General features: G+C 40.5%; 1 protein-coding gene across 1 annotated transcript; it reads left to right on the top strand.

Moving 5' to 3' along the window:
- Window positions 1-13,625: 13,625 nt before the first annotated feature.
- LOC109055065 lies at window positions 13,626-19,464 on the top strand. Its single transcript, XM_042756042.1, has 4 exons — window positions 13,626-14,142; window positions 14,742-15,083; window positions 15,408-15,533; window positions 19,130-19,464. The coding sequence occupies exons 1-4, from the start codon at window positions 13,863-13,865 to the stop codon at window positions 19,462-19,464; spliced, it is 1,083 nt and encodes a 360-aa protein (XP_042611976.1). The 5' UTR covers window positions 13,626-13,862.
- Window positions 19,465-19,694: the final 230 nt, after the last annotated feature.

Below are 19,694 nucleotides of genomic sequence, written 5' to 3' on the forward strand. Positions count from 1 at the left end.
ATCGTGCGCACGATTTAGCAAATCGAGGGAACGAATTAGTAACTCGTGCGCACAATTTATAAATCGAGTGAACAAAATAGTAAATCGAGAGAACGCAATAGTAATCATGTGCACGTTTTAGTACATTGAGGGAACGAATTAGTAAATCGTCCGCACGATTTAGCCTACTATTTTTTCCTGCATGCCATGTGCGGGGCTCTGTATCTAATGGCTGATTCCGCTCCAATTCTTTGATCATTAGTTGTTCCTGATCAAGATTAAATGGATGCATGACTCTTATAAACTTGATTTAATAAACCTCTTTTGCATTAAATAATAAGGTACAAAGCAGGTTAAATTAAATATTATTGTACAATAATAATGCTAAAATGCTATAGACTGTGAATAAGATTTCAGTTTCACATTTTGCATATGCATTACAAAGTTAATTATTTTTTGCATATGCATTACAAAGTTAATTATTTTTTACATGCAATTATCCAAAATAAAGCCAACCAAGATTTTTAAATATGAACAAATCTTCCATTCTGATATTTTAAGGCATAGTATAGGCTACACCCCTGCATCGAAATGCGGATGCAAATTATTATTTTTTTTTAGTTTTATATAAATATATATAAATGTACAAAAGCAAGTAAAGGCAGCTCCATTTTAAAATCACTGAAGTTGTCAATTAATGAAGCTCTTTTTACATCGTGTGCACTTTGTTGATTATAATGAGAGAACTTGAGTTTAAACGTGGGGACTATTTATTAATCAGTCCATTCTTTTCAGTTTCAGTGATTTAGCTAAATCGTGCAGGTTAAATTTATTCGTTTCTTGTTTTAGTTTGGTCTAAATAATGGGAGTGAAATTATACAGGGCCTCACATTTTACTAAAATAAAGGAAATAATTAAAAAAAACATGCAACAATTTCTTAATCAGTGTACAAACAGATATCTTTTTCCCAAAAAGTTATCTGTCAAAATAAAGGACAGGTAACGAATAACAAAGTTGTGCCTGACAAAAATACATGTTGTTTTATTAAAGGAATATTTAAAATATACATTTAAAAGATTTACTTGTAACAAATACGATAATGATGATACCGCATTATGCGCTATTGAGCCACTCAAAATTCCCTCACCGCACTAGCCCGAGCTCAATTATAGCCCGAGCTCAATTATTATGTAGAAAACAATTGTGCTGCTTCATATTTTTTTGGGAACCTGTGGTACTTTTTTGACGAATAACAATTTAAGAAGAATGACGTTTATTTTGAAGAAGAAGAAGAAAAAAAAGTAACTTTTTAGGTCTTTACTGTCACTTTTTATACATTTCTATTATTTATTAATTTATTTAAAAAATAAATTCACAATAATATATTATAAAATTAAGACATTTAGTGTTGTGGTATGGATGATAAAACAAACACTTTAAAACATCACTTGTTTAACTGCAACCATAAATAAATTATAGAAATGAAAAGACACTCAAGATAAATGCTTCAGATAAATAAGATTTTGGCCTGCAAATTATATCTTCACATTCATTTGAAATTGTCCTGTGAAATTTAGGCATGGGCCGATTACTGGTTTCAAGGTATACCGCGATATGAAAATGTCACGGTTTCAAAACCACTAATATTTTCCATTATACCGTTCCTGCAGTATGCTGTGTTTTCCATGTCCTCAAAGACTGAAAGAGTAGGAATCCCTCAGGCTCAGTGCAGTGTAGAGAGTAACACTGACCCCTCCTCCTCCTGTTGGTGCTAGCGAGCGATCAGTCACGTGTGTAGGATGGCCTGGGTACACTTCACATTCAGCGTTCCTTTCAGTCTCGTGCACAGCCACGTCCGCACAGCTTTCAAAAGTTTACTAAACCACGAATGAGTGCAGACAGATGAGCTTGACACATGCGCAGTTCCACGGGGTGCGCGGCTGTCTGCGAGCCCTCTTGATGATGAAAATAACGTAATGACAATGGTGCGTGGACAAAATATACTTTAGCCTTTACATCATCGGCAACCGGCCGTTTTTTACCTTATTGCAACTCTCTGTTCTGGACGTGCACAATGTCATTTATGTGATAATATGAAGTCTATTAACGCATGTTAACACAGGCCAGAGACGCTGAAGACGGACGCACAGAGAAAAATACTGTAGCAGGCAGATCACTCACTGTTCATGATGCACAAACTATTGGAAGAAAATCCTCAATATTGATTTGGGGGTTTGTATGAATGTGTTTCCGAGTGGAGCTGACTGTCTTCTGAAAAGTTTACGTGGTAAACACAAAGCTTGTCAGAACATTGTTTTTGCTACAAATTGGGTTATTATTTAATCATATTATGTGTATGATTATTATTATATAACTGAATGATATGTATATTAAATTATAACTAAAATTAAATAACTGTAATTACAGATTTAGGTTAAATAAAGATGCTAGTCTTTAATTATTTTCTTTTTAGGAAACAAATCAAAGAAAAAAAATAAACTAATTCTACTGTTTCTAATATTCTGCATGTTGCTCAAAAACAAAATATAATGTGCCTAGCTGGAATAAATATATATTTTTTTTTACCCAGTCATTTAAAAATAACACATTTCAGAGCTCTAACAACAATACTGTGATACCCTGAAACCGTGATATTTTTGCTTAAGGTTATCATACCGTCAAAATATCATACCGGCCCAAGCCTAGTGACATCCTGTGACATGTTTCATATAAATTTGAATGTTGAATATGAGTCCACACATATTATGATCAAACCTTAACTTCCAGTGAAGATTCAAGACAGACTATGGACTTATGGTGCTATAAAAAACACATAATAAGATACATTTCAAAAGGATGGCTTATCCACAAGGGCCATTAATACTTGCACCCTGATGACTGCCATGTGCACCTATATATTAGATTTAATATTAATATCTTATTGTAATTAATGAGGTTTTTCAATAATTCCATTAGTTAGATTTACATTTCAGACTTCTTTGCTTTTTAATTAAAACCTGTATAGGCTAATTGAGTGAAATCATTCAGCTTGAGTTTATAGTGTTGCTATTATGACAATAAAATATGTTAATAGGCCTCTTTATGTCACAGAATAATTTACCTTTTAGATGAATCTCTTTTGCTGAATTCTGCTTTGTCTGTTATTTAATTATTCAGCCAAATTGTGTAATTTTTTTTTTTTTTTTTTTTTTTTTTTTGCATTGACACTTCAAATCAAACACTAATATTAAAGGGTTAGTTCAGCCAAAAATGAAAATTATGTCATTAATGACACCCTCATGTCGTTCCAAACCCTTAAGACCTCCTTCATCTTCGGAACACAGTTTACGATATTTTAGATTTAGTCCGAGAGCTTTCTGTCCCTCCATTGAAAATGTATGTACGGTATACTGTCCATGTCCAGAAAGGTAATAAAAACATCATCAAAGTAGTCCATGTGACATCAGAGGGAAAGTTAGAAATTGTTGAAGCATTGAAAATACATTTTGGTCCAAAAATAACAAAAAATATGACTTTATTCAGCATTGTCTTCTCTTCCGGGTCTGTTGTGAGCGCGTTCACAACACTGCAGTGACGCCGCTGACATACGACACTGCTGACGTGTTTTCTTTGTTATTGGGCGCACCAGAAAACACGTCAGCAGTGTCATACGTCAATTGTCACAGCAGTCTCACTCACAACAGACCCTGAAGAGAAGACAATGCTGAATAAAGTCATAATTTCTGTCATACGTCAATTGTCACAGCAGTCTCACTCACAACAGACCGTGAAGAGAAGACAATGCTGAATATAGGCTACTTTGATGATGTTTTTATTACCTTTCTGCTAGGGGTGTAACGATTCACTCGTTTTCTCGATGCATCGATTACATACCCTGACAATTCATATGCATCGATCTTGAAACATGATTTTTGAATCGATTTTTGAATTGCTGATCTCGGACAGTAATCGGTTTAAACACTAAGAATCGAATTAATCGCGATTTCTATAGCGATTCAATGCTTTCAAAATATATACACATTAAATTACCACACGCACAAATTAATGGAGACCTTGAACAGTGTTCATGCCTCGCATCTCTCCTTCACGCGCTCCACTATTACCGCCCGAGACTGTCACAGAGACTGTCGCTCGTGCTCCGTTCGACTCTGGCGCAGCAGCTGATGTGTGATCTCTCCTCAGGACTCAGTAGCCCCTCACTACAGAACACAAGATCCAGGGGGCGTGGTTGAATCCCCATCTAGGGGGTGGAGTTTGGTAGGTTAAGGGGTAGAGATGGGTAGGTTTAGGGGTGGAGAAGGGTGGGTTTAGGGATCAGGGGGTGGAGACGGGTAGGCTTAGGTATATGTAAAGTGGGAGAAGTTGGATCTGGATCCAACCACGAATTGTCACAGCAGTCTCACTCACAACAGACCCTGAAGAGAAGACAATGCTGAATAAAGTCATAATTTCCTTCAATACTAAAGTGAAGTAGCTTTACTTTTTTGTAGTTTGTCAATGGCTCTCTGCATACTGACAGCGTTACCTAAGCAGTTGAAAGCTGCAAATTTATTGCATGGACGGAGCAGAAATGTAAGTGTCTAAATCATACGCACAGTTCCATTGAATGATAAATGTGTTTTAACAATGCTGATGAACCAAATGTACGAAGGAAACTGTTAAAATAACCACAGCATTAACAACGACCTTGAAATAAGAGCGCAAGGTTTAGCCTATCTGATAATCAGATGCATGAAAGTAGTGTTTGTTGCTTTAGCAAACAGGCATCGGGCGCGTTTTCTCTCAGAATCATCATTCGCTGATGGAGAGGAAAAGTTAAAAAGCAATTTATTTTGTGAAAATGAGATAAATAAGTTTTCACACTGAAAGAGAAGTGATCTCGTTCTCATGCTGTGTTCACTCCAAACGCGAATTGAGTGTCAAATTTGATTCTACTGCGTCTAGTTTGCCGCTTGAACATTTTGAGATCATTCGCGCGAGAAATTATCTTCACAACAGACGATTTTGGAGCTTGAACATTTTGAGATCATTCGTAAGTTGACGCAGCATTTTCAACCACCATTTTTTATTCGGATAATTTTCAAAAATATTACTGTTATCGTGTCATGAAATGTAGTTTTAGAAGTATTTCAGGCGAGAATGTAGTTGTTTAAACTCAAATATGTGGTTTATTTATAAAGACAGCGTCTATTAAAAAAATGTGTTTCGCCGATTTCGGATATGAGCTCCATGCGATCAGCGGGAGCTCAGTGATCATGTATCCGCAGAGAGCAGCCTCACCTCGGCTAGACCTTCTGACATTTGCCGCTGGCTCTGATGTTTCTTCAGTGGTTCAAGATAAAATATAATTCGTTTGTGGTAAATCTTATCTTTGGCCTTTATTCAATTAATCTTTTAATATGTTATATATATAGGTCCTTTTTATTCCTGTCTCTATAGAAATATAAACTTTTGTCATATAGCTCCGGTTGACTGCTCACTGACAAGATCAGTCGTTCCTCCATGTTGAATGAGTGACTCCTGAGCAGGCTCCTGATTGGTTAACGTGGCGTGAATTGACGCCAAAGTTCAAATTTTTCAACTCGGACGGCAGACGCGAATTCGCGTCAAACACATAAATTCGTGAAAAGCACCATTCGCGCTTAACGCGCGCACCATTCACGTCGTTCAATTCGCGTCATTCGTGCGAATTAAAATTCACGTGTTTTTGACCCTTTTGGCTCTCCATTAAAATTCACGGCGAGACCTCCAGACGCACATAAACGCGTCTTTACATTGAAATCATTCGCGCCCGACGCTCTATTCGCGTTTGGTGTGAACGCAGCATCATAGACAAGCCAGGCTATATCTGCAGCTAAACTAAATAAAAGCAGAATAAACTGATGAAACGCTAAGAAAAAAACACAATAAATAAATAAAATGTATGAATGATGCAGTGCTAATTGACATCATTTATTACAGTACAGAAACTATAAAGTATAATTTCTACCTTATTCTGTGCAGAAAATTAAAATAATAGCTAATAATGTAGTAGCCTATATAAATCAATCATAAAATTATCGATTACAAATGATTATTGTTGAGCAGTGTATTTGATTTCGTACAGCAAATTAAAAGTAATAAAAAAGAAGAGAATTCATTGTAAAAAGATAAAATAAAAATAATAATACCTATGGCCATAAAGACTGCTGTGTAATTTGCCCCCTGACTAAGCATTTAAAGAATTTAGGGGAAGCCTTTAAATAATCGTGTGAATTCAGTTAAAGAGTGCAGAATCGAATCGTCATAATTAAATCAAATCAAATTTAATTGTGAATCGAATCAAATCATTCTAAATTTGCATAAATTGTTCTTGAATCGAATCGAAAACCTATGAATCGTGAATCGAATCGAATCGCTGCCTACCCAAAGATTCACAGCCCTACTTTCTGGACATGCACAGTATACCGTACATACATTATCAATGGAGGGACAGAAAGCTCTCGGACTAAATCTAAAATATCTTAAACTGTGTTCCGAAGATGAATGGAGGTCTTACGGGTTTGGAACGACATGAGGGTCATTTATGACATAATTTTATTTTTGGGTGAACTAACCCTTTAATAAGAATAATCAAAACTTATTTATACATTCTGCAAAAGTTTATTCAGAGGGCTTCTTGCCCCAGTGGGCAAAGAGGGCCTCTTTAAATATTTTGTATTTTTTTTTCTTTTTAATTAAAAATCTTGTACTGTGGCATGTCTCATATCACTGCCTCTTTAGGATGTATGTTGCATTTCTCATGTATAAGTAGCTTTGTATAAAAGTTTCAGCCGAATGAATGTAAAGGTAGCACAACCTTAAATTCTAGATATATTAACAGAAAACAGACTGGGTGTTCACACTTGTGTTTACTCTTTACACAAACCAACTAATACCTTTTTAAGTAACCATAAAGTGAACAGAACTTAAAAAAAACTCTTTCCACCTGTGTTTTCACAGACTACATTGCCACTGTTTTTGACCCATTTAATATGATTATAAAATATGAATATTTTTAATTATTAAATAAAAATATTAAAAGATAAGAAAAAATATAGCAATAATACTATTGTACTGCAGAATAAGAGTACTGAATAAAAGTAATTTTGTTAAATAGAAAAAATAATAATGCTAATATTTATGTCTTAATTTCAGACAGTGTTAAATTTAGGGATGCACTGATCTGGATTTATCTGCGGTTTAAGTTGACATTTTTATATATATGCAAATAGGCCAAATCTTATACTGATGTTTTTTTTTTTTTTGCTCATTGTCAGACATGGCCATTTAAGATTCAGTCCCACTTTTTAATATGGTTGTCACTTTTGAAACGTACTTAGCAGCATAAAAAAATTAAAGTTTTGTTTAAATTATGAATTTGTTATGTAGATAAAGTAAGCAAAGAGCCCTGCATTTATAATCAATGAGGCTGGTATCATTTCAGTTCAGCCACTTATGTTATTAAAAAAAACTGTACATATTGCACAGTAAAGAAGAAAAGGGAAATAAGCTAAAATCAAGTCAAGTCTGCTTTATTCTCAATTCTTCCACATGTACAGTACATACATACAGAGAATGGAAATTGTGTTACTCTGAGACCCCCGGTGCATACAGATAACACTAACAGTAGAGCCTAAAAATCTAGATCAATATAAAATATAAGATATAACTATACAATAAGGGAATGTAAAAAAGACATAATAAAAAATAAAAATAAAGTTAAATAAAGCAGTGGCAGATAGAGTGCAAACCAGTGAACAAACAGTGCAGATAAAAAGATTTTTAGTGCATAAAAAAAGCTTATTCTGTCTGATTAAAGTGACAAAAGGGCTCAAGAGCAGTTATTTTTTTTTTGAACTGACTGATGAGGTGGTAGAATGACGTCAGTTCCATGGTGAATGAGGTAGTGAGCAGACCAATGCTGCACAAAGTGACTGGTGCATGTCATCATATGTTAGTGGGAGGTGGGGTGGAAGGACCTGGGGATGTGGGATCTGGGGGGGGGTTCATATAGTTTAGTGGTGTCTGGGGCAGAAGAGGGATGGGGGGGGCAAGTTCGGTAGCGAGTTCAGCTTCCTGACAGCCTGATGGATGACGCTGTCCTTCAGTCTGCTGGTCCTGGCCTGGAGACTCCGCAGTCTCCTCCCTGATGGCAACAGACTGAAGAAGCTGTGTGAAGGTTGAGTGGGATCACTTGCGATGCAGAGCGATTTACGAGTGAGACGGGTTCCGTAAATTTCCTGGAGGGAGGGGAGAGAGACTCCAATGATCTTCTCAGCTGCTCTTACTATGCGTTGCAGAGTCTTCCGGCAGACGCTGTTGTGATTTATTGGCCAGTGCTTGGTGTTGTCGGTCCAGGAGAGGTCCTCTGTGATGTGCACACCCAGGAACTTGGTGCTGCTCACTTTCTCCACAGTCGCACCGTTGATGGTCAGAGGAACATGCTGAGTGTGCGCTCTCCTGAAGTCAACAACAATCTCCTTCGTCTTCTCCACGTTCAGAGAGAGATTGTTGTCACTGCACCATCCGGCCAGCCGGCTCACCTCGCTAATGTAGTTTGTCTCATCTCTGTTGCTAATGAGACCCACCACAGTTGTGTCATCTGCAAACTTAATAAAGAGGTTGGAGTTGTGTGACAGTGTGCAGTCGTGGGTCAGCAGAGTGAAGAGGAGGGGGCTCAGCACACATCCTTGGGGGGCCCCAGTGTTCAGTATGATGGTGCTGGATGTGTTGCTGCCGACCTGTACTGCCTGAGGTCTTCCGGTCAGAAAGTCCAACAGCCAGTTGCACAGCGAAGTGTTGAGCCCCAGCTCGATCAGTTTGTGAATGAGCTGTTGAGGGATGATTGTGTTGAATGCTGAACTGAAGTCTATGAACAGCATTCTGACGTATGAGTCTTTTTTTCTCTAGATGTGTGAGTGCTGAGTGGAGGGTAGTTGAGATGGCATCATCAGTCGACCGGTTGGACCGATATGCAAAACTGGAATGGGTCCAGGGGGTTGGGGGGGGGGGGGGGGCAGACTTGATGTGGTGCATGACTAGCCATTCAAAGCACTTCATGAGGATGGGAGTAAGTGCAACAGGACGGTAGTCATTGAAGCAGTATGGAGACAGCTTCTTCGGGACTGGAATGATGGTGGTAGCTTTGAAGCATGTTGGAACAACAGCCTGACTAAGCAAGATGTTGAAAATGTCTGTGAAGACATCAGTGAGTTCCACTGCACAGTCTCTCAGTACACGCCCAGGAATGTTGTCAGGACCCGGAGCTTTGCGTGCATTGATCCAGCTGAAGGATCTCCTCACGCTGTCCGGGGTCAGCGTCATCACCTGGTCAACGGGAGGAGGTGGAGTCTGTTTCTGTGCAGTGGTGCCGTTTTGTTCCTCAAAGCGAGCGAAGAAGGTGTTCAGCTCGTTCAGCAGAGAAATGTTGCTGTCACAGGTCCGTGGTGGGGGCTTGTAGTCCGTAATGGCCTGTATCCCCTGCCACAGGCTACGAGTGTCTCTGCTGTCTCTGAAACGATGGGCTATCCTCCTGGAGTACTGTCTCTTAGCCTCTCTGATGCCACGGGATAGGTTGGCCCTGGCTGTTCTCAGGCTCACCCCATCTCCGGCTCTGAATGCAGCGTTCCGTGTCTCCAGGAGTCTGTAGACCTCCCCTGTCATCCACGGCTTCTGGTTAGCCCGGACAGTGATGGTTTTTGTGACTGTTACATCCTCAATACACTTGTTGATGTAAGCAGTGACAGTCTCTGAGTACTCCTGGAGGTCTGTGGTGTTACTGTAAGTGGCAGCCTGCTTAAACATATTACAGTCAGTTGTATCAAAGCAGTCTTGAAGAGCGTCTGACGACCCTTCCGGCCACACTTGAATCTGTTTCTGAACTGGTTTGGCGACTTTAACGAGCGGTCTGTATGCAGGCATTAGCATGACAGTGATGTGGTCTGAGACTACAAAGCGGGGGAGGGGGAGTGCTTTGTAAGCTCCTCTCTGTGTGGTGTAAACAAAGTCTAAAATGTTTTTACCTCTTGTTGGAAAATTAATGTGTTGGTGCATTTTTGGAAACACACTCTTTTAGTCTGCGTGGTTGAAATCCCCAGCTATGATGAGAAAAGCATCAGGCTGGGCTGTCTGCTGCTCACTGATGTGCTGGTGCAGTTCATTTAGTGCATCGTTCCTGTTGCTGTTGTTGTTGTTCGGGTGAATGTAAACCGAAACGAACAGTATGGCAATATATTCCCTTGGCAAATAGAACGGCCGGCACTTAATAATCATAAACTCCATCAGGGGTGAGCAGTGTTTGCAGATCACAACAGCATTGCGGCACCACGCGTCATTGATGTAAACACAAAGCCCGCCGCCGCGGGTTTTTCCTCCCGCAACGAGAGCTCTGTCTGCTCGATAGCACGTCAGCTGGTCGAGCTGAATAGCGCAGTCCAGAACGCTGTTGCTAAGCCATGTTTCCGTGAACACAAAAACACAACAGTCTCTTACAGTCCTTTGAGTTGAACGTAGTAATCGGATGAAGTCCAGTTTATTGTTTATTGTCAGTTTATTGTATTGAAAGTGAATAGCACATATCTGCAAATTAACGTTACTGCTATAAACATGTCTATTGGTACAATGTGTAGTGTTTCCCATAGCCTTGCACTCTATTTGTGGCGGCACTCCCCCGCCCTCATATATACATATATATGCAAATTCATTTTCTGCCAGCAGGAGGCGCTTTAAGAGCGGGAGAGATACAGGATTATCCGGTAACGGCTGCAAAACAGCGCTGAGCTCACAAACGCTGCCTTATCAAGCATTACTTGCAAAATAAAAATTAAAATTAAATCGAAAATTTTCTAAATACAGTCGGTTTCCTTCTGAAATACAGTGATATAAAAACACCCGCATCGGTTTTTGATTTTGAAACTTGCAGTGCTCATGTTTATTCAATGAATTCAAAGCCTTTTGGAAAATCTATTTGTGGTGGTCAGTTTTGATATTATGGTGGCCCGCCACAAATAAATCAATGTGTGGGAAATCCTGATGTGTTACAAGACTAAGCATGCCTCATCATTTTCAAAAGCCTCTGTTTCCACAGTCCATACTACAACGTGAAAACAGCAGTCTCAAATTTATCTGCTCTGGAGAGCGTTTAAAAAGGCTTGAAGGCCAAAAAGAGAGGAAAAGATGCTATTCAACAGGAGCGTATTAATGTGGACAAGGCTTGAGGAATTGTCAAATCAGGCAACCAATTGCTAAACCGGCAAACACAGTAGGCTACCCAGGCATGTCAAATTAGACAACCAATCGCTAAGCTGGCTTCTAATTTGACTAAGCATTAATTTTTTAGTTGCCCGATGAAAGCATGAAGCTGCTTCTACTTGCAACACCGGCCCTCACATCCCATTATTTCCATCCTGTTACTTCTAACCCCCTTTTTTCTTTTCAGTGTCCTCCTGCTCACGTAGCAGACATTAGCATAAGGTTGCCTTTGCTAGCAGTGCAGGCTACACAGGTTCTTCAAGACATCATACACCCCAACCCCTTCCCACGGCCTACAGCTACAGCAGCTGAAGCAAACGTGAGGCTGCCTCCATTTGTAAAAATGCCCATAACTCTTCCGCTCCCTCATGCTACTAATAACCATTTTTCTGTTCAGCGGCCTCCAGCTCCCATAGTAAATGCTAGCGTGAGGCTGCCTCCACTAGCAGTGCAGGCTGCACACAGGGTCTTCAGGATTCCCTTCCTGTGGCCTACAGCACATGAAGCAAGTGCGAAGCTGCTTCTGCTTGCAACACAGACCCTCACATCTCAGACCTTCCTCCTGCTGCTACTTACCCTTTTTTCCTTTTCAGTGGCCTCCAGCTCCCGTAGCAGACTCTAGCGTGAGCATGCCTCCTATAGCGGTGCCAGACCAATCCCAAACCCCTTTTCCGAAAACCCCCTCCCCTACTCATGGCCTGCAGCCCCACAGTCTAACCCCAGTGTGAGGCTGCCTCCATTAATGGCGCAGGCCCCGATGCCCGCCATTCCCCTCTCTTTTTCCCTCTCTCTTCCACTCCCAGAGCTGTCCCAAGTGTGAGCATGCCTCCGCTAATGGCGCAGGGCCCCGATGCCTGCCATTCCCCTCTCTTTTCCCTTCTTTCTTCCACTCCCGGAGCCATCCCAAGCGTGAGCACACCTCCGAAAGCGTGAGCACATCTCCGCAGGCGGCTCCAGCAGTTATCTTCCTCCTCTCTCTTATGCTCCCCCCTCCCTCTCCGCTACCCACACCCCACCCATCCCTCTGAACTCTCCTGGCACAGGCCCTGAAGCCACCATTCCCCTCCCCTACACCCCCCCTCAGCGCTCCCTCCCTGAGCCGTCCCAAGCGTGAGCATGCCTCTGCTAATGGTGCAGGCCCCGAGCGCAGTCCTCGCTTCCACAGGAATTTTTCCATTTTCCCCACTGCCACTGCAGCTTACCTAATTCCCACACAGTTCCTGCTCCCAAAGGAGCCTTACCTAATTCCCACACTGCCACAGCAGTTCCCGCTCCTGCAGGAGCCTTTTCTCCATTTCTCCACTGCAGCAGTTCCCGCTCCCACAGGAGCTCTTCTTTATTTTCCCACTGCCGCAGCAGTGTATGCTCCCACAGGATCCTTTCCGTATTTCCCCACTGCCGCAGCAGTGTCAGCTCCCGCAGGAGCCTTTCTGTTTTCTCACTGCCACTGCAGTGCCCGCTCCCGCAGGAGCCTTTCCTGTCTTTCTCCACTGCCGCAGCAGTGTATGCTCCCACAGGAGCCTCTCCGTATTTCCCCACTGCCGCAGCAGTGTCAGCTCCCACAGGAGCCTTTCTGTATTTTTCCTACTGCCGCAGCAGTGCCCGCTCCCACAGGGAGCTCTTCCATATTTCCCCACTGCCACAGCAGTTCCCAATCCCGCAGGAGCCTTGCCTAAATTCCCTCACTGCTGCAGCAGTTCCTGCTCCAGCAGGAGCCTTCATCTTTATTTGAATCTGCAGCAGTGCTCGCTTCCGCAGAACCCATTTTTTCTTTTCAGATGCCACAGCAGCAGCGGCTTCCGCAGAGGCCAATTTCTCTTTTCAGATGCTGTAGCAGTTCCCACATGAGTTTTCTTTTCGGATGGTGCAGCAGTATCTGCTCCCACAGGAGCTTTTCCATATTTCCGCACTGCCGCAGCAGTCCCCGCTCCCGCAGGAGCTATTCCATTATTTTCCCACTGCCGCAGCAGTTCCCGCTCCAGTAGGAGCCTTTGTCTGTATTTTAATCTGCTGCAGCAGTGCTCGCTTCTGTAGAAGCTATATTCTCTTTTCAGATGCCGTAGCAGTTCCCACTCCCGCAGGAGCCTCTATCCATATATCCCCACTGCCATAGCATTGCCTGCTCCCACAGGAGCTCTTCCATATTTCCCCACTGGCGCAGCAGTGTCAGCTCCTGCAGGAACCTTTTCTATCTTCCCTACTGCCGCAATAATCGCATCTCCAGCAGGAGTTGTCATCTCTCTCTTTCAAGTGGATGCTTCCACAGAGAGTCAAATTCTCTCCCTAGACACTGCTGCAACAATTATATACCAAAGGGGGGGCGGGGGGGTGCCCCAGGGCTCGGGAGTCTTGCCGGGCTCGGGAGCTCTCTCCCTGGACAGCACGCCAAATACGCATAACCTTTATTTAATTATAAGTAAATGTGAACTCGTGAATTAGTCAATTTGTGTTTATATTAGACAAGACTAATCTCAGTTGCTATCTGTTTGCTAACATTATCAGCAGTGTTATTGTGTTTAATCTCTGAGAAACTGTTTCTGTTTGTTCTTCAGGTGTGTTTGATGTTGATGCAGATGAAGTGAAGTCAGTGATGGAGGGAGATTCTGTCACTCTAAACCCCAATCTCTCTCAAATACAGGGATTTATTGAGATGCTGTGGAGGTTTGGAGAGAAAGGTTTCACAATTGCTCAAACTGATGGAAATAAAACCTCATATGAAGATTATGAGGTATTTAGAGGCAGACTGCAGCTGAACCAGAATGGATCTCTCACCATCACAAACGTCAGAACCAATCACTCTGGACTTTATGAAGCAGAAATCAGGCACAAAACTGGAACCTCAAATCAGAAATTCAGTATAACTGTCTATGGTGAAGATATAATTATTTTTTAATAAGATTTTTTGAATTTCTTGTTGTTTTAATAAACTTGACTAAATTGATATTTAAAGTGCAGCCAGCAAATAAGAAGCATTATAGAATTGTAGTTTCACAATGAAACAGTCATGCTGTTGTTCTGAATATCATCACAGCTGTGATTGGACCCCAGGTGATCACATGACTGATACTTAGCACAAACAGCATGATGTGGAGTGTGATACTGCTTGAATACTAAAGTTTTAGAAATAAATTCACATTGTGGGGGCGCTTGTCTGAAGTTTAAAATCCGTTTCCAATTTCCCTAACCTAAACTACAATCTTAAATTCAGTGCTTACGCTTATTTTAGCGTCTACGTCACGGCTCTTTGCTTAAAATTAGCAAACACCAGGCAGAAAATGTATCCTTGTAACAGTGAAGCTCTGATTTGGGGATTTCAACTCTTGTTATCTGGCAGCCACTTTCATGAAATCTCCATAATAGAGGCATGTAGAGCAGTCCGCATGTAACCATAATATGTAACTGTAAAGCTTCATATTGTAGTGCCAGTAACAGTGTTCAGTATATTTATTTTTGTCTGTGACTCCTGTAGAGTCTCCATCTGTTATTGCTGGGGCTGAAGCTGAAATGAAGCTCATGTCAGTGAAGGAGGGAGATCCTGTCACTCTTCATGTTCCTCAAATACAAGGAAATGAGCTGATAGTGTGGAGGTTTGGAGATGAAGAAGAACTCATAGTTAAAGCTGATATAGAGGCCAAGAGCTCATCATTATATTATGAAACTGATGAGAGATTCAGAGACAGACTGAAGCTGAATGATCAGACTGGATCTCTGACCATCACAAACACCAGAACCACTGACTCTGGACTTTATAAAGTGAAGATCAGCAGCAACAAACAGACCTTATACAAGAGATTCATTGTTACTGTCAGTGGTGAGTAACTGAGTTTTGAAGTAATGATTGTTTATCAGCTGTCTGTGAATAATTGTATTAGCTAAAACTGTTTCTCTCTTACATTACTGACACCTGTGAAAATATCTGTAATACTGATTATTGTCAGGCTTTTAATAGCAATGTTAACATTTAATTAGTTTAATCTTCATCATTGTTTTAATGTTTATATGTAATTATGATTATTGTTAGGATTATGATGTGATTGTTAAATTTACACTCTGGTTATACAGTGCTGATGTTCTAGTGTTTGTTATCAATTAGACAAACATTCACACTAATGACTGTCTTTCTTTATCATTACAGAACGAGGTCTCTCTGGAGGTGCTGTAGCAGGGATTGTTGTTGGTGTTCTGCTGCTGGCTGCAGCTGCTGCTGGTGTGATTTACTTCTACCGTCGCCCCAGGACCACCAATCTACCAAGCCAAACGTGTAAGTATTAAAGTTGATACAGCAAGAGAAAAAACATTGAGCTTTATTGTGGTTCAGTTGAGTTTAAATGTATAGTGTGACTTTTTAGTCAACATTTCTGTTTTTTTCTAATTGTTGTATCTGCTTGTAAATTTAAATTTAGGGGCAATTTAAATTTAAATTTAGGGGCAGCTGTGGCCTAATGGTTAGAGAGCCGGGGTATTTACCCGAAGGCCGCAGGTTTGAGTCCCGGTGCTGGCAGGAGTTGTAGGTGGAGGGGAGTGAATGAACTCTCTTCCTCCACCCTCAATACCCATGGCTGAAGTGCCCTTGAGCAAGGCACTGAACCCCCAGTTGCTCCCCGGGCGCTGGATATATAGCTGCCCACTGCTCCAGGTGTGTGTACACGGTGTGTTCACTTCTCACTGGTGTGTGTGTGCACTTGGATGGGTTAAATGCAGAGCACCAATTCCGAGTATGGGTTACCATACTTGGCAAATGTCACCACTTTCACTTTCACGTTCACTAAATTTTGCCGTAATTAATGTAGTGTGTAATTGAGCAGAATTACATAAATACACTAATTACTGAATCAGTCTTTTTAAAATGGTGAATTTAAGATGTTTTTGATGATGTTTGTGTTTATGTAGTTTTACTCTTCTAATGAAGGTTGAGATATTTAGCAGAAACTGGCCTGAAATAGTCCTTCTGTCTTTCTTTTTGAGTTTTATCAGGAGTCTTTAATAGCACCTCGCATATGTGTTTTTTATCATTATGAGTGGCTCCATTCATTTTATTCATTTAAACATCACATACTATTATCACAGAAACTCTAAACTGAAAACCAAGGAAATGACATGGAGTGAGAGTTTGTACATCTACTGTAAATGACACTCATGTTTATAATTCAGCAAATATATCTGAACATGTATGGTCAGTTAGTGTTGTTTATTTATTCCTTTAAGGGGATAGTTTACTCTAAAATATAAATTCTGTTATCATTTACCCACTTCTATGTCATTGCAAATGCGTATGACTATTTCTTCTGTCAAATACAAAATAAGATATTTGGATAAATGTAGCACACACGCGGGGTATATGCGTTAAATAGCAGATGGATATAGCTATAGAAGGTTAAATAATGATTGGGCTACAGAAGATGAAGTTCTGGCTTCGGCCGGTTGTCACATTGCGGCCTAATGTGTCCAACTTCTCCGCAGCGGAAACAGAACCCGGGCTTTGGACTTGCAGAGTGAGCACTCACAGCGGCTGCCATGTTCTGTTTTCCATGTGACTTTAGAACTGGATTGGGTCTTGAAGTGTAAGACTGGTTTACAGTTAGAACAGCCGAACAGTCGTTTGGTAATAATAGTCAGAGTCTCACATAATTTTTTTCCTCTTCTCCATATGCAATCTGGGCTTGTGATGTTACTTTCTGTCTGGATCCGACTCCTCCCAGATGCTGTTTCATTCTTTGTGTCTTTACAGCCTTGCGATCCTCTTCAGTTCTTAACAGCAGCAGTAGCTCAGCGAAAGACGGTGGTTTCTTTTTTTTCTGTTTAAGCTGCAGTTCAGATATCATGACATTGTCCCAGCATCCTCTGCAGAACTGATTAAGAAGATGTTTATTAACTTCAGCTTTTGGTGCACCTCCCCTCTTCACTGCAAGATTTAAAACAACTAGTAATCGCTGCAGGTAACCTGAAGGTTTTTCACCAGCATTTTGAAGAGTATCCATAAATTTTGCATACAACTCCTCCCCGTCCTGCACTGTCCCATAGGCGGAATCAAGCTGTTGGATGTAGATGTTAACAGACATGTCAGGACAGCTGGTGGCAGGAGACTATCAAGGATTTGTCCCGATCGTTGGATTTTGGATATTGAGGTATGGAATGATAACTGGGTACAAGATAGACAGTAATGTGTCATAGTCCACTTCATGTTGTGGTCGTGGCACCTCTCCAGAAAACACACAATATGTTCTATACTATATGGCATGTCGCTCCCCTGGCTAAGCTATGGGAGCAGTGGCAAGCAGTGAAGATGGAGCAGCCATTTTATACGGTGACTGAGTTATTGTATTCCCTAAAGACTGTTCTGCCTTAACACCAACACTGACTTCAACATCAGGGCGCAGCTCTGAGATTGATTTGCTGATCTGGCCCATCATCTCGTTCAGCACTTCAGCATAGTTTTGTCCAGTCAGTTTAGCAACTTCTTTTAAGTCAGCTAAATATGTCTGAGTTTTAGAACTTCCCACATTTGCAGTATATACTTGAGATAGATTCTTAATATAATAAATGGTACCAGTCGCGGAAGTTTGCGTATATGGTAGAAGTGGATTCAGTAGAGTCAAAAGTAAGCCAGACTCAAACTCAACAACTAGCATATTGTGAAACTCGGACTCGGGCGAATCGACAATAAGAGAATGATTTATCCTACCATACTGCTCGAGAAACCTTTCCACTTCAACAGCAACCTCGGACTCTGTGACCAATACTGCATTTGATATTTTAATGTCAAGTGTTTCAAAAATATTCATGGTCAGATTAATATTGGTGAGACTGAATGTTCAGAAATATGTATATTAACCTTTCAAGACCTCCTGGCTGGCTCGCCACATTTATGTAGCATACACGTGGGGTATATGTGTTAAATAGCAGATGGATATAGCTATAGAAGGTTAAATATTGATTGGGCTACAGAAGATAGAGTTCATCTTAAGGAGGTGTTGGAAAAAGTAAATAATAACACAGAGACAAATAATTTAATTTTGGTATTGGTACCATGTATTAAGTGAAAACAAAGACAAACAACAATAACAATACCCAAAATATTTCCAATCTGCAGAGAAGTTCGGTAGTTCACAGGGGAAAACAAAACAAAATACAACTCAGGAACTGGAGAGTAATCAGATTAAAGACAATTCATAACACACTATAGGACTATATTCTTTGTTCATAAAACATGAACACCACGTCCTGATAATGCAAATGTCCGTGAGACGCAAATAGTACATGAGCCAGAGCTTAGTGAATGGGTGGTGGTGTTTTTTTTTTTTTTTTATTGGTGATGGCAGAAAGTGTTTTTTCAGAAAATTCTTAAACTGCACATGAAGCTGTTGTGTGAGTTCAGAAGATGAACATGAACTCATTTTCTGGTGTTTTAAATGTCATTTGTGGATGCAACTTTGTGAAGGCCATTATAAATCTCATTACATGGAAAAGAGCTGCATGATTTTTTTTTTTAAATCTGCTCATTCATTAGACGGATGAGGGCGCGTAAATAACAATGTTATATTTAGTTATGATGATGAAAAAGATGTATATTAGTATTTACCCAAATTAACAGTTTAAAAACAAATTTGTTCCTATGACTAAAACCTGATTTTTTTCAGTGGAAAATATTTTAATAACCAGTTAATCCATGTTATCAAATGCAACTATTGCAAATTGTTACAGATCTTTAGTAAAAGTCTTCCAGAAGATGAAATGATTATTAGAAGCACATATGAAGAATCAGACAGTATCATCTCAGTCATTAAATGATACTGACATGTTCATCTGCAAACTCAATAATAATCTCCTCTTTTCTGTGTTTCTTTGTGCTGCTGTCAGGGTCAGTGCCGACGGCAGATGATGTCCCTCTAAACCCTGATACTGAAATACAGACAGGAGATGAGATACTGTGGCTGTTTGGATATAAAGACGCTCTCATAGCTGAAATCAAAGGAGAGACCAGAGAGATGACTACACATGAAGGTGCTGATGAGAGATTCATGAACAGACTGGAGCTGGACGAGAAGACTGGATCACTGACCATCAATGAAATCTTAACTAAACACACTGGACTCTACACTCTGAAGATCAGAAGAGGCAGAGAAACCTTCTACAAAAGATTCATTGTTTCTGTAAGAGTTTCATTGATTTCTGTCAGTTTTGTGTTGATCTAGTTATTGTTTTTTTGATCTCATTCTTCCTTATTCATTCATTTTTTTCCTGAAGTGAATTCAGCGCAAATTTTTTAGTTTTTTGAGTTCATTTCAGTCTTCATTGTGTTTCTGTCTTTGGTTATTATAAAGTTTTTTTTAAAAATCGCTCCATGGGCCTGTGTTGTCATATAACAACATACTGTGACAAAGGGACAAAAGCCCCCCAAAATTAAATTACAAATTAAATTTCT

The sequence above is a fragment of the Cyprinus carpio genome, unplaced genomic scaffold (genome assembly GCF_018340385.1).
Source record: "Cyprinus carpio isolate SPL01 unplaced genomic scaffold, ASM1834038v1 S000006776, whole genome shotgun sequence".
NCBI classification, from domain to species: Eukaryota; Metazoa; Chordata; class Actinopteri; order Cypriniformes; family Cyprinidae; genus Cyprinus; species Cyprinus carpio.